We start from the raw sequence: 15,220 nt of genomic DNA, 5'->3' as shown, positions 1-15,220 counted from the left end.
CTCCCCAGATATCAGTGACCTCAATCAGATTTTCCCAGACAAGACAGACCCAGATCTCAGGAGGAGAGTGTAAAGTGGTGCAGTGCCTTTCATTCTAAGCTGACCCTGTAGCTGCCAGGGGTGTTATTGAGACAGAGGTGAGATAAAAGGCAGGCTTGAGGCTTAGCCCCTGATGTCTCAATTCTCTGATTGAGGGCTAGCCCTTGGGCTGGGCCCCTCCCTCCCTTTTCCTGGGAAAAATAAAACCTTTAAGGAATTATGTCCTTCACTTGACTTGTTAATTTGATCTCAGATCTATCTTAACTCTACCCTTGCCTGGATCAGGGCTGACAATTGAAAAATGCCTGAGACTTTCTAATGAGTGATTTAGAATAGTTTAAAAAAAAAAATCCCTTTTGGAGCCAATCCCCTGTCTCCAAAGTTCCCCTGTCAAGAGCCATAGTTGCTGGTACCTGGTCCTATGTCCCTTGGGGCATAGCCTTTTTCCAGTATTCTGAGCTGGCTCTACTCCAGAAGCCTCCATTTTAGGGGTTTTTTGTTGTTGTTTGTTTGTTTGTTTGTTTTCGATCAGCCTTGCCTCCTGTTTGCTGGTTGAAACTAGCTATTCTACTCGCTTTCAGTTTATGTGTGCTTAGGGCTTATATTCCACAGTTCAGATTTGTTAATTAAAATCACAATTGGATGGTGGAATGGTATGTAGCCCATGACAAACTCTGATATTTGTTCTGTAACCACTTGTTGAAGTGTGCTTTAAAAATGATTGCTTTTTTCTTTCTTTGCTTTGTATATATGTTATATTTTATAATAAAAAAATACATTTGTTTGTTTTTTTTAAGGAAAGAAGAAGGCCTAAATGAATAGAGACACTTACTGTGTTCATGGATTGGAAGGCTCAACATCTCAAATTGATGTATAGTTTTAATGTAGTTCCTCTCAAAATCCTAGCAAATTTTCTTGTAGAAAAAGCAAACATTTTAAAATTTATATGTGATAGGTTTTTCAACCAAGAGGGAGGAGAAGAGAGCAAAACTCTATCGAGGGAACTTTATTTGTAAGCTATGCGCAGACAGGCTGAAGCCTAATATGGTGAGAAGGGGTGGGGTACAGGTTAGACAGGATGGTTGGCTAGAAATAGGGAAAGGAAAGTGGTTGATTTTCATTTTCTAGTTTGGGAGCAGGAAGTTGGCAGGTTTCCACTGATTGGTTTTGGAAACGGGCTAAGTTGGGAGTTGGCAAGGTTTAAAATTTATATACCGCCATACTCATACAGGGTTGCAGCTGCCGGAGGGCAGTATTGGGTGTGGGGAGCTTATCACAAGATTATAGCTGCCCGAGAGCAAGAGGGTATGGGGTGGAGGTTGTGGGCTGGAGTGGGCTCGGTTGGGTTTCCTGGAAATCATGGGTTGGGGAAGCTTCTTGGAGTATTTGCTAGGGGTTGGAGACAATGCGGGGAAGGGGTTCTGCCTAGCAAAATGAAAAGGCAGAAACTAGAATAGCTAAGTAAGTTTTGGAAAGGAAGAATAAAGCTTGAGGACTCATCACCCAATTTTAAGAGTTACTGTAAAGCTACAGTAGACTGTGGTATTGGCAACAGGATAAACACAAAGAACAGAAAAATAAGAAAAGGAGTGCAGAAATAGATCCATATCATATGGCCAATTTTTTTCAAAAGAATTTGCAAGGGGTATTTATTGGAGAGAGGATAGTCTTTTTAACAATGATGTTAGAACAAAAAAAGAAAAATTAATCTCAACCTAACCTTTATACTATGTACAAATATTAACTCAAAGTGGATCATAGATCTAAATGTAAAACTATAAAACTTTAAAAGAAAATATAGGAGAAAAATATTCCTGACCTCAAGTTAAGCAAAGAGTTCTTAGATTTGATGCCAAAAGCACAATCATAAAAGAAAAAGATAATTTCGAGATAAATAAACCTTGAGGCATTATGTGGTACAAAAATAAGCCAGAAACAAAAAAGCAAGTATTGTATGGTCTGTTTTGGAAAATACTTATAAGAAAATTGGGGCCTAGATTGTAAGCTTTTATAGCAGTCACATTTACTCTAGAGCTGTAAATGTTATTTCTAGATTTTGAGATGCTGTGCTATGTATGTATCCTTGGAAATTTGGCTACCTGTGTGATACCTAAAACTCAGAGTTGGAGTTCTGTAGCTCTGAAAGTCTGCATTGCTATATACAGCAACTTTTAAGGAAATAAGAAAAGAGATCAGACTTCAATTAGAGATAAGAACAAAACCAATCTGGGCAGAACTAAGGTAAATCAGAATACAGAGGTTATGATGACATTGTTTGTAACTTAGAACTGAGACCAAAGGAAGAGAGGTTTATTTTGTCCAAAACCTAGATTTTCTGTAGCACATAATCTAACTCAGCCTGTCTGGATAGCTCAATTAAACAACCCAAACACATGAAGCACAGACTGGGAATGAGGGCTTTAATTCTGTATAGCGTAATATATCCCAGAGTATATTGGGCAGATAATTAAAAAGTATTGGTAAAGTCCCTTGTGGGTCAGGAAAAAAATATGAAACTATTAAGCTTTACCACAGGGAACCCCCAGATATTGTTTCAAACATTAGGGACTCCCAAGTCAATAGGCCAAGCCCTTGATCTTGAGGTTTTACTCTTGTGAAGTTTATTTCTGTAGCAGAGAAGCTAAGCCTACTATAAGTACATTGTATGATAACTGAGAGTTACTTCCGGAAAACCTCTTTTATTGCTCAGATGTGGCCTCTCTCTCTAAGCCCAACTCTGCAAGGTAAATCATTACCCACTTGCCTACATAGGATATGACATCCAGGATTGAAAGTCTCCTTGGCAACGTGGGACATGACTCCTGGAGATGAGCCCAGTCCTGACACCATGGGACTGACAATACCTTCCAGACCAAAAGAGTGAAAAGAAATATAACAAAACAAGATATCAATGGCTAAGAGTGTTTAAATAGAGCAGAGAGGCTATTCTGGAGGTTACTCTAATGGAAGCTTCAGCTAGATATTGCTAATTACTGTGGTTTGCCAAACCCAAACCAACACCATTCCTGTTAACCCTAAAGGACACCTAGGGTTCTATCTGAGATTCTACAAAAGTTTCATGCGCTAAGATTACTTTCCAGAAACCTACAACCTCCAGAAGGTTCCAAGGCCAGATAAGTCCTGAAACCTAGAGGGGCCAGCCTCTCCAAGAACATCAACCAGTTCTAGCCCATATTATTGACACCTTTTTCCAAACATGAAAAAGTTAGAACGTGCATAGCCCAAGATTGGGGGAAGTATCGAAGAAGAAGTTAAAACAGAGAAGACAGGATTTAACAAATGAGTATAACTCCTGAATCAAAAGATTGATATTTCTTTTAGACTCCAGTGTCTTGGAGTTGCTAGAAGGAAAAACCTAAAATGGTGGAGCTATAACCCATACCAAACTCTAAACTCTGTTCTATAACTGCTTGTTACGGTGTACTTTGAAATGTATTGCTTTTTTATATACATATTATATTTCACAATAAAAAATGTTTAAAAACTAACACAATTGGAGCTTGGCTGTGTTGCCTTCCCTTACTCCCAGCGGAGACTGCTTCTTTTTCCCACTGGGAAGTGTTTCCAACTGAGCCTGCCATGGCAGTGGGGGAAGGGCATCAGCCTCCGGATTTTGGGAGCTTTACTCACAGTTCTGTGCTGTGATTTTGGTCCTTCTACCCAGGCCAGACTGGTACATGATGTGTGTCCAGTCATGGGTGTCCCCCAAACAGTCGTTCCAGACAGTTCCTGGGTATGTATTAGCTGTTTTAGCAGACAAACTAAATTCCACTTCTCTCTATTCCACCATCTTGCCCTAAGGATCTTCTATTGTGTGTATTTTTTTAATAGCTTTGTAAACTGGTTTAGATCATCACATTTCAGAAAATCAGAATGTACAAAAATATCCTTGAATTTAAATATTATCAAACATTTTTTAAATCCTTCTTCCATGATTTAGAACACATTTTGTAGTCTTCAAATTTTCAAGGTCAGTTATTTTAGAATAAATTCTCATAATATAGAGCTCTTCATACAGAAGATAATAGAGACTGGGTTGTACCTACCAAATTTCTGACAGCTGATACCTACCTGATATTCTTATTCACACCAATAGAATTCAAAAAGTGGAAAATGGCCCAATAAATTGAACTTCATATGACATCTAAGTATAAGTCATCCAGAAAATATGTAGTAAAAGTGCATTCATTTACAATTCTCAGTAATTTAGACGAAGAAGTCATGATTCTTAAGAACAAAGTTCAGAATAATCTCTGCTACTGTGAATTAGGTTTTATTCATGAATAAAGATATATCCTATCAAAAACCAATAGCTTTCTCAAACAAACTCGAGGGATTACATCTGTTTATGAATCACTATTCATAATGTATTTTCCAATCCTTAAATCTAGTAATTCGTTCTTAATTATTTTATAATGTATCCTTATTATTATAAGTGGTAATAGTATCATTAACTTAGCTCATTTTACTTAATTCCTATTTATTCTTAGTTTATAGTTGTTAATTTCCTTTTATTATGTGATTTGTACTTGAAAATAATAAATCCAGATTTCTTTATAAATATTTAGGATATACAGTTTTACCTAAATCAGACTGCAGCACTTTCCCTAATTATTTCTAATAACATTTGCTTACATCTTTTTTTTTTGCCTGTTTAGTAATACATTTTGCATATTTATGAGAAAATTTAACCCTGGATATTTATACCTTAACTTCTAACTAATCAAAATCTTATAATTGTCATGGTACGCCCTCATGTTATAGTGTCGAAAGTTAGTTACAGAAGGAATTTAAATAGATGTTTCTGGTGTGGAATTTTCTTAGCATCTGTAATCATGTGGTCAAAAGGGATATTCTTGATATCAGTCTTTACAGTAGGGTCATTTTTAGTAGGATCATTTTCCGGTAGGATTATATCCACAAAATCATTTGTTTGTGATTTCAGAAGTGCCAGCCCCCGATAAAAACACTATCCAACCATTTTCAGATATTCTCCAGGCCAGATTTCATCCCAAATAAATCTGCTTCTCTGACAAGTTCAAAGTTGAAAGTACTGTATTAGGTTACCATGTAGTCAAAACAACAAAGTTCTGATCCAGGCGGCTCAAGGAGAGAGCCTCTTGCACTGTTCTTTTGATCCTGCCCATACATTGAGTGATAGTTTTCCCTTTTGCTAGTTGACAGATAGTTTAAAGAAAATAATGACTCTTTGCAAAAGTAATCATATGTTTATTTGTTATAAGCCAACTAAAATCATTAATCCTTGACATTGGTATAAAGTATTATAATAGAATAGTAGTTATATTTTTATTGTGCCTTTGTGATTTTTCTGTAAAGAGAGACCCAGGACTCACTATTTATATTTCTTTAAAATTTACAACTCTTTAACTGTATATAAGTTTCATTGCCAAGAATGCAGTCAGACTTGATGCTTATTAGGGATCCATGATCTAATTCATATAAACGCTTTGTATTAGTTGTCTAAATGCTGCTGGAATGCAATATACCAGAAATGGGTTGGCTTATATAAAGGGAATTTATTAAGTTACAAGTTTACAATTCTAAGCCCTTAAAAATGTCCAATTAAGACTTCCAGAGAAAGATACCTTGACTCAAGAAAAGCTGATATCTGTCACATGGGAAGGCACATGGCTACCGTCTGCTGGTCCTTATTCCCAGTTCCGTTGTTTTTAGCTTCTGGTGCCAGTGTTTTCCTTTCTAAACGTCAGTGGACTTTCACTTATCTCCTCCAGGACACAACTCTGGGTCTCACGGGAAGGCACATGGCAATGTTTGAGGGGCTCTGCACCTACAAACATCCCTATCTAGTCATCTGTTCTCTCTGTTGGCACTCCAAGCCTCTCCAAATATCTGTATCTCTGTTGCCTCTCAAGCAGCTGTTCTCCAAGCATCTGCATCTGAGGTTTCTCAAAAATGTTTCCCCTTTTAAATGACTCTAGTAAACTAATCAAGACCCACCTTGAATGGGTGGAGTCACATCTCCATCTAATCATAAGGCCACACTCACAATTGGGCGTGTCATGTCTCCATGGAAACAATCCAATAAAAAGGTTCCACCCTACAATAATGAACCAGGATTAAAAGAAACATGGCTGGATCCACCCTTACAAGATTGGATTGGGAAAAAAGGACATGACTTTTGTGGGGTACATAACTTCAAACTGGTACACACTTCTTTAACCTCAAAGTTTCTGTTCAAGCATTCCTACTATCTAAAAGGTGTTACTATCATTTATAATCACTCATAAAAGATGTACAAGACATAGATATTAACTTAAAAGAAGAAACACATACAGGATCCATATACTGAAAATTACACAAGTAATTTTTTAATTTTGTAACTCACTTCGCATCTTTTTCCCAAGTGCTCATGTGCAGAATATGGAGCTCATGACATCTCTTTATTATTATTATTTATGTATTTTATTATTACAGAAAAATCATGCATAAAATATGTAAAATACCAAGTCCCCATATAATACCTTGTTATTAATATCTTGCATTAGTGTGGTACATTTGTTATAATTCATGAGAGAACATTTTTATTATTGCACTGTTAACTATAGTCCGTTGTTTAAAATAGGCTTCACTGTGTTGTATAGTCCTAGGTTTGTTTGTTTTTTAAATTTTTATTCTAGTAACATTTATACAACCTAAAATTTCCCCTTTTGACCACATTCACATATACAATTAAGTGCTATTATTTTCACACTGTTATGCTACCAGCACTGTTCTAGTTTGCTAGCTGCTGGAATGCAATATACCAGAAATGGAATGGCTTTTAAAAAAGGGAAATTTAATGAGTTGCTAGTTTACAGATCTAAGGCCGAGAAAATGTCCCAATTAAAACAAGTCTATAGAAACGTCCAATCAAAGGCATCCGGGGAAAGATACCTTGGTTCAAGAAGGCCGATGAAGTTCAGGGTTTCTCTCTCATCTGGAAAGGCACATGGCGAACGCAGTCAGGGCTTCTCTCTCGGCTGGAAGGGCACATGGCAGACACAGCGTCATCTGCTAGCTTACTCTCCTGGCTTCTGGTTTCATGAAGCTCCCCGGGAGGCATTTCCCTTCTTCATCTCCAAAGGTTGCTGGCTGGTGGACTCTGCTTCATGGTGCTGCAGCATTCTCTGCTCTCTCTGAGTCTCTCATTCTCCAAAATGTTTCCTCTTTTATAGGACTTCAGAAACTAATCAAGACCCACTCAGATGGGTGGAGACATGTCATCCCCTAATCCAGTTTAACAACCGTTCTTAACTAAATCTCATCAACCAGGGAGATGATCCCATCACAGTCCCAAATACACAGCATTGAATAGAGACTATTCTACCTTTAAGAAATGGGATCCATATTAAAACATGGCTTTTCTTAGGGGGCATACTTCCCTTCAAACCAGCACAAGCACCATCATCCATCTCCAAAACTTTATGATTACCAAATGTAACTCTGTACAATTTAAGCATTGACTCCCCATTGCCTACCCTCAGCCCAGCCCCTGTAACCTAAATTCTAGATTCTGACTCTGTGAGTTTGCTTATTCTAATTATTTTGTATCAGTGAGATCACACAATATTTGTTCTTTTGTGTCTGGCTTATTTCACTCAACGTGATGTCTTCAAGGTTCATCCATGTTGTCGTATCAGAACTTCATTCCTTTTTACAACTGAAATAATAATTAATGCTTTAATTTAACAATATTATTAATAAAATATTCCCTTATTTAAATGAGCTTTGCCGCCAACATAAACTTTTAATTTTTTCCCTCTGAAATTATTCATGCAGGGTCTATTGTGTGTATATACCACATTTTATTTATCCATCCGTCGGTAAATGGACCCTTCAGTTGCTTCCATATTTTAACAGTTATGAATAATGCTGATATGAACATTGGTGTGCAAATATTTGTTCAAGTTCCTGCTTTCAGTTCTTTGGGGTATATATCTAGAAGTGGGATTTTTGGGTCCCAGCTGTATTCCATGGCGCATGCCCTCTCTCTTTGAATGATGAATGATCATCACACTTTACTGCGTGGGCTTATATGTTGAGAGTTACAAAGAAAAATCAGTCTGCCTGTACTTGGTTTTAATTGCAGGAAGTGAAGTCAACAGTTTTGCTGTCTTGGATCAAGACCAGAAAGAAATTGTTGATACCAATGGAGCTGGAGATGCATTTGTTGGAGGTACAGATTCATTTATTTCATACTTAGAAGTTAAACATTTCCTTTAACCCCTGTTTCTACCACATAACCAAGATTTATTAATTTAATGACTTTTAATTTCTTCTTTAAAAATAATTAACTCCCAATGTTCTTTCCATGAACACCATTGTGAATACTATGAGGCAATTTTACCACAGGAAAAATATGTGTTTTTGCTATAATGATAATTTGCTATTATTCTATACCCTAGTCATTTTTATAAGATTAATTGTATCTGTCAAACTATTGGATAAACAAGCTTCATCAAGTACATTATAAAGTATATTCATAGCCCTACAGACTTAAATGTTAATTTGCTGTTGTTCTTTAAAACAAGTTGTGGTGCATATTAAACAGGATGCTAATAACAAAGGGTAATGTCTTTGGGTTATATTCTTTGGTAGAACATCTGTTTCAAACACATTAATTGGCTGTTTATTGTACTATTAAGGGTTAAATTTTTGCCTGGTTCAGATTCAGCAAGAACTTGTAAGATTTATAAGTAGTAAATCACTTTTGGAATGAGTCTTCAAAAATAAGATCAAGACAATTGGAAGATTCTCGGCCTGACAATTCAGATTGATCTCAAATCTGATTCAAATGTTCTTTTGATGAGTTTAAACTCCTGGTTGCTAAATGTAGTGAAGTAGGTTATAGCTTCTGGAGAGCTTTAGATTCCTAAATGGTATTTCAGAGCAGTCCCTTCTGTTCTCTGATTCTTTTTCAAAACTTTACCCAAGGTAAAACTTGAACTTTAACAAGGTAAAACACAGGCACATAGCTATGACCATTATTTCACTCTCTGTAGAGGACAATTTGAATCACTGCAATCTTAAATTTAAGTTTGTATAATGCTTTTACTTTAACAATATTGTTAATAAAATATTCCTTTATTTAAATGGACCTTGCCACCAACATAAACTTTTCATTTTTGTCCCTTTGAAATTATTCATGCAGGGTCTTAAATGATCTATTACCATTAAGTTAGTAGTATGTCTCATACCCTGTTCTTTAGAAAGAATGCATACCACAGATAGCATTCCACTTTACTGTTATGCTTGCATTTTTCATTTCCTTGTTCTGACAGGCTTCATCACTGATAGTATTAAAGTACTTGGCAGTTAATTTTTCTATTCCATACTTCTTCCAGAGGTACAAATCCGTGTAAGCTAAAAATACTTTGTCCAGAATTAGGCCAAACTCTACAATACATTAAGGAAACACTCTTGACTTCTTGATTAGAAATTGGTTAAACCAGGAATCTTAGTCCAGAATTACTATCTTTTAAATTTGTATCCTGTCGTGTGTATTATTTTAAATATTTTAATATAGTAAGTATTATTTTTAAACAATAAGTATTCTGTTTCTTTGAAATTCAGTAAGATGCTCAGTGAGCCCATCATTGGGCACTTCCTCTGGCCCTAAGGCCCTGCAACAAAAGACTGTCTTACAGGCACCTAATTACTTGTAATGTTGTGATGTTGGTACTAGGTAAGAGTTTACTTATAGCCATTGTGAAAGAGAGAGAGGACTTTCTTAGGATACTGGGATCAAAACAGCTACCATTTGTATTGGATATTTAGCGTAATCTACCTCATTAAAGCATTTGGTCTTTTGTTAAGGATTTTCAGCCTCTATTTATCACACCCCACTTACCTAGCCTTGTTATACTTATTGTTGGTGTACAATGATCTATAAGTAAGAAGGAAAGAAAATGTGGAATGTTTTTTCTATAAAGGGTCAGATTTAGGGCTTTCAAGCAACCTAATGGTTATGCTGCATATTCTTTGTTTTGTTTCTTTTGCAAACCTTTAAAAATGTAAAAACTTTTCTTAGCTATCCAGCTATATAAAAACAGGCCACAGACTGGATTTGCTCCATAGAATTTAGTTTGCCAACACCTTTTATAGAAGATTGGCAACTTCCTCACTTTATTCACTTTTATAATGGCCAAGATCCAAACAGTAGCTTTCACTACCCACCATTGAAATCCATATAGAGAAAGTGTAAGGGTGCCTAAAACTAGGCCAGACCTTATTGGTAATACTTCAATTAGGTGGTTGTTTTTCTCACTTTAAACCTAATCTGGTCAGTGGCCAAGGTGATCAGGTGCTGAAAGATTAGGTCATGCTGTCTAAAACACATTTGCAATAAGATCAATAGTCTAATGTCAGTTTATCAATGAAATACTTGTGTTGGCATGATCAGCACATTCTGTCTATAGAGATATTAATAGATAGCATTTACATAGCAATTACTAGCCAATCACTATTTTAAACACTTTACGTATATTAACTCATTTAATCTTCACAACAACACCTAGAGGAAGGTTATTTTTAATTCTGTCTTATTATTGATGAGAAAACTGAGGCACAGAAAGATTAAATCATTTGCCCAAAGTTTTATAACTAGAAAGTAGCAGAGCCACGATTCAAACCCAGGCAGTGTGGCTCCAGAGTCAAAGCTCTTACTCACGGCACTATACCACTTCTCTAAATATCTGGAAAATCTCACCATTAGGACCAAGAACCATGGACCACCAGCTGTCTGTCTCTGGTTTTGCCAAAGAGAATCTTCCTATTATCTGAACAGATGACCTCATTTATTTAACATGAGCTTTTGTTATCTGATAGGTTTTGAGGACTTTAGGCTAAGATTGTTGCAGAAAAGAAAAAGAAACTAATTAGTAAGAGAATTGAAGGACTGTAGTCCTTGGTGAATTTGAACCAAGAGTGTTTTTGCTGAGCAGTAGAATCGATTGCACTAAAGAGAGCTAGAGAGCTGGATCATAAACTTGTTTGGTCAGCATGGAATCCAAATAAGGAGAGTGATATGAATCAACTGTTTAATAGCTTCAGGCTAAACTACCTGATGCATCTATCTTACAATAGAGATGGTCTTGTTGGTTGGAAATATCCAAATACCCTTTGGATTAAATTTTAACCTGGGTTAAAATCCCCTGCTCCGATCTCCACACCAGAGAAAGCCTTCTACTAGGATTGGGAGTATTCCTGCTGTTAAAGACCTCCTCTTCCTTGGTGTGCTGGTTTGAAATGATGTATGTACCCTAGAAAAGCCATGTTTTAATCCTAATCCCATTTTTGTAAAGGCAACCATTTCTTCTAATCCCTATTCAGTATTACATGTTTGGAACTAATTAGATCATCCCCCTGGAGATGTGATTTAATCAAGAGTAGTTGTTGGGCTGTATTAGGTGGAGGCATGTCTCCACCCATTTGGGTGGGTCTTGATTATTTACTGGGATCCTATAAAAGAGGCAACATTTTGGAGAGCGATTCAGAGAGACCAGAGCAGAATGACATATCCACAAGAAACAGAGTCCACGAGCCAGCGACCTTTGGAGCTGAAGAAGGAAAATGCCTCGCGGGGAGATTCATGAGACAAGAAGCCAGGAGAGGAAGCTAGCAGATGATGTGATATTCACCACATGCCTTCCAGATGACAGAGAAACCCTGACTGTTCACCATGTGCCTTTCCTCTTGAGAGAGAAACCTTGAACTTCACTGGCCTTCTTGAACCAAGGTATCTTTCCCTGGATGCCTTTGATTGAATATTTCTATAGACTTGTTTTAATTGGGACATTTTCTTGGCCTTAGAACTGTAAACTAGCAACTTATTAAATTTCCCCTTTTAAAAAAGCCATTCTATTTCTGATATATTGTATCCCAGCAGCTAGCAAACTAGAACAGATTTTGGTATCAGGAGTGGGGTGCTGCTGCAGTTTGCAAATACCAAACATGTTGGATCAGCTTTTTAAATTGATAAGGGGAAGACTTTGGAGGAGTTGTGAGAAGGTTGATAGAGAAGGCCTAGAATGCTTTGAAGAGACTGTTAAAAGAAATGTGGACTCTAAAGATATCTCTGACCAGACTCTAGATAGAAATGAGGCATGTGTTGTTGCAAACTGGAAGAAAGGTGAACTTTGTTTTAAAATAGCAGATACTCTAGCAAAGTTGACTAGTGGCTTTGGCTGGAAAACAGATTTTAAAAGCCATGAACTTGGATATTTAGCATAAGAGATCTCCAAATTAAATGTGAAAAATGCAGCCTAGTTTCTCCTCATAGCTTATAGTGAAATGCAACAGGAGAAAGATAAACTGAAAACTGAACTCTTGGGTACAAAGAAACCAGAAATTGAAGTTCTGGAAATTTCTGGGCCTCCAGAAAAGGAGACCCCAGAGAAGAGTGCCCTGTGTGAGGATTTAACCAAATGAGGAGCCAGCCAGCCATTTCAGAGAAAGCCAGGATTGGATGTGGAGTTATCCAGGAAGGATTTGTGGAAACTTCTTATGTCTGATGGGCATGATCCAAGGCTACTACATAGAAAGCCAACGAGAGTGCTGTGGGACCTGTATAAACAGAGCCACTGCCAGTCTGGACTAGGGGCACTTAGAGAAGGGACACATTGGAGAAAAAATAACTTCAGAGGCAAAATCATGGAGGCTGGGGTCTGAAGTCAAGAAGCCTCGGGCCAGGAGAGTGGACCCACCCAAGCCTGTGGAGAGGGTGAGTTTGCCCCAAAGGCAGAGAATGGGCCTTCCACCTTGTTGCAGTGGAAGAGTCATGCTGCCTCAGGCCTTGAAGAGGGTGAAGCACATTCCTTGGGGTTTGGGGAGAGCCTGGCTGCCACCATATGGAGGGGGTGAGCATGTGCCCCGGAGATGGCAGAGAGCCCGGATGCAGCCCCAATCCTTGGAGAGGGTGGCGCCAAGAAAAAGTGGTCTCCCCAATATCTCCCAAGGTTGCATTTGGAGAGAGGCAGTCCTCTGCATAGCGTTTGGAAAGGGTGGGACTGCAGCTTTCTGAAGCCCCGAAAATAAATGATTCTCAGAATTTGAAATCTAATGGACTTTGCCCTGCAGGTTTTCAAAATTGTATGGATCCAGTGACCCCTGTGTTCCTTCCTCCCTATGGCAATGGGTATATGTATCCTATGAACGTTCCTCCTTTGTATGTTGACAGCAAATAACTTGTTTTGAGTTTTTATAGGTCCAGAGCCAGGGGAGAACTTTGCATTAGAACAGACCATGCCTGTAACTAATTTTGATAGGAGTTTGTACTGTTTCTAACTTTGTATTTCATTTGCATTGCTACTGAAATAGTTTAAGGATTTCTGATATTGTGATGGAATGGATATATTTTGTATATGGGAAAAACATGTCTTTTTTAGGGTCCAAAGTGTGGAATGTGCTGGTTTGAAATGATGTATGTACCCTAGAAAAGCTTTGTTTTAATCCTAATCCCATTTTGTAAAGGCAGCCGTGTCTTCTAATCCCTATTCAGTATTGCATGTTTGAAACTGTAATTAGATCATCCCCCTGGAGATGTGATTTAATCAAGAGTGGTTGTTGGGCTGTATTAGGTGGAGGCATGTCTCCACCCTTTTAGGTGGGTCTTGATTAATTTACTGGGATCCTTTAAAAGAGGAAACATTTTGGAGAGAGATTCAGAGAGACCAGAGCAGAACAACATAACCACAAGAAACAGAGTCCACAAGCCAGCGACCTTTGGAGTTGGGGAAGGAAAATGCCTCACGGGGAGCTTCATGAAACAGGAAGCCAGGAGAGGAAGCTAACAGATGACGCCATGTTCGCCATATGCCTTCCAGATGACAGAGAAACCCTGACCGTGTTCACCATGTGCCCTTCCACCTGAGAAAGAAACCCTGAACTTCATCGTCCTTCTTGAACCAAGGTATCTTTCCCTGGATGCCTTTGATTGGACATTTCTATAGACTTGTATTAATTGGGACATTTTCTTGGCCTTAAAATTGTAAACCAGCAACTTATTAAATTTAAAAGCCATTCCATTTCTGGTATATTATATTCCGGCAGCTAGCAAACTAGAACACTTGGACATGTATGGCGAGACAATGGTAAATTTTATATTTACTTTTTAGTTTGTTTTTATTTACTTTATTGCCTGATTAACATATCTCCTTTCTGGTTGACACAGTCTATCTTTAGCTATTTAATATTTTTCATTCTGTTACTTTCAACTTTTGCTGGTCTAATAGTATTTTTGTGTTTTGTGACTTTGCATATCTATTTCCAGTTCCCTTTTTGATTTGAAGGAACAGTTCTTTGAGAGACCATAACCTTCTTTCCATTAATTTCAAGTTTTTGGAGAAAGCATCACTCCGGTACCATGTGCTAATGCATGTCCCCATACCAGATGCCATGTGTTCTTTTTAGCCACTTAAAAGATATAATATGCCTATATCATGGATATTCATGTATAATTTTTAAATAAGTACCCCAGATGTACATAGATTAAATTTGTTGTTCCATCTCAAGGGTTTAGTGGCAAATCCTTCTAGCTCTTTATGAGTAGACTTCCTTGCTCTGTTTGGAGAGCGTAAGGACTTTATAGCATTTACCCTTTTTTCATCACTTGTGACCTCTGATGGATGTACCATTTTTACATTCCTCTTCAAAAGTCCAGATACGGGAATTGTGCCTTTGGAAATGGAGACAATTCTATAATCTCTAAATATGATTTCCTAATTTCCCAGGTCAGGAGAAAATTTCTTTCTGTTGTCCTGCTGTGCTTTCTCACAGCAGGTCTGCCTTTTCATTTGGAACCCTCTTTGTCACTGCCATAGTAACAAATGGAAACATTGCGAACATTTTGTGACAGACACTGTCATTGTTCCCAGTGAAATCTCTTCCCTTGTGTCTTCCCAGTAACTGAAACTGAGAAGAAAAATCATAGCAAATAACACGAAAAGAGGCCTAATCAATATGTCCCCACTGGGCTGTCAATATCAGCCTGTGTTAATCTAATATGATTTAGTTGTATGTTTTATGGCAGCTGTAGGAATATGGACTAGACCTACAAATCATCTTTAGACTAAAAGTGAGTACACTATTGATAGGTTATGCCCAAGGACATATTTACAACTCTTAGATAAAAAAACACCTC

The 15,220-nt window shown here is 37.6% G+C and overlaps 1 protein-coding gene across 4 annotated transcripts in view; it reads left to right on the top strand.

Moving 5' to 3' along the window:
• Positions 1 to 15,220, top strand: part of ADK (adenosine kinase) — a 626,273-nt gene that overhangs the window by 575,691 nt on the left and 35,362 nt on the right. For all 4 annotated transcript variants that reach the window (XM_077124867.1, XM_077124866.1, XM_077124868.1 and 1 more), the window contains one exon: positions 8,171 to 8,257. In XM_077124867.1, coding sequence (XP_076980982.1) covers positions 8,171 to 8,257 — 87 coding nt within the window. The remainder of the gene's footprint in view (positions 1 to 8,170; positions 8,258 to 15,220) is intronic.

Source organism: Tamandua tetradactyla, chromosome 13, assembly GCF_023851605.1.
Source record: "Tamandua tetradactyla isolate mTamTet1 chromosome 13, mTamTet1.pri, whole genome shotgun sequence".
Classification (NCBI taxonomy): Eukaryota; Metazoa; Chordata; class Mammalia; order Pilosa; family Myrmecophagidae; genus Tamandua; species Tamandua tetradactyla.
Note: the sequence above shows the minus strand (reverse complement) of the source record. Positions and strands in the feature narration are given on the sequence as shown.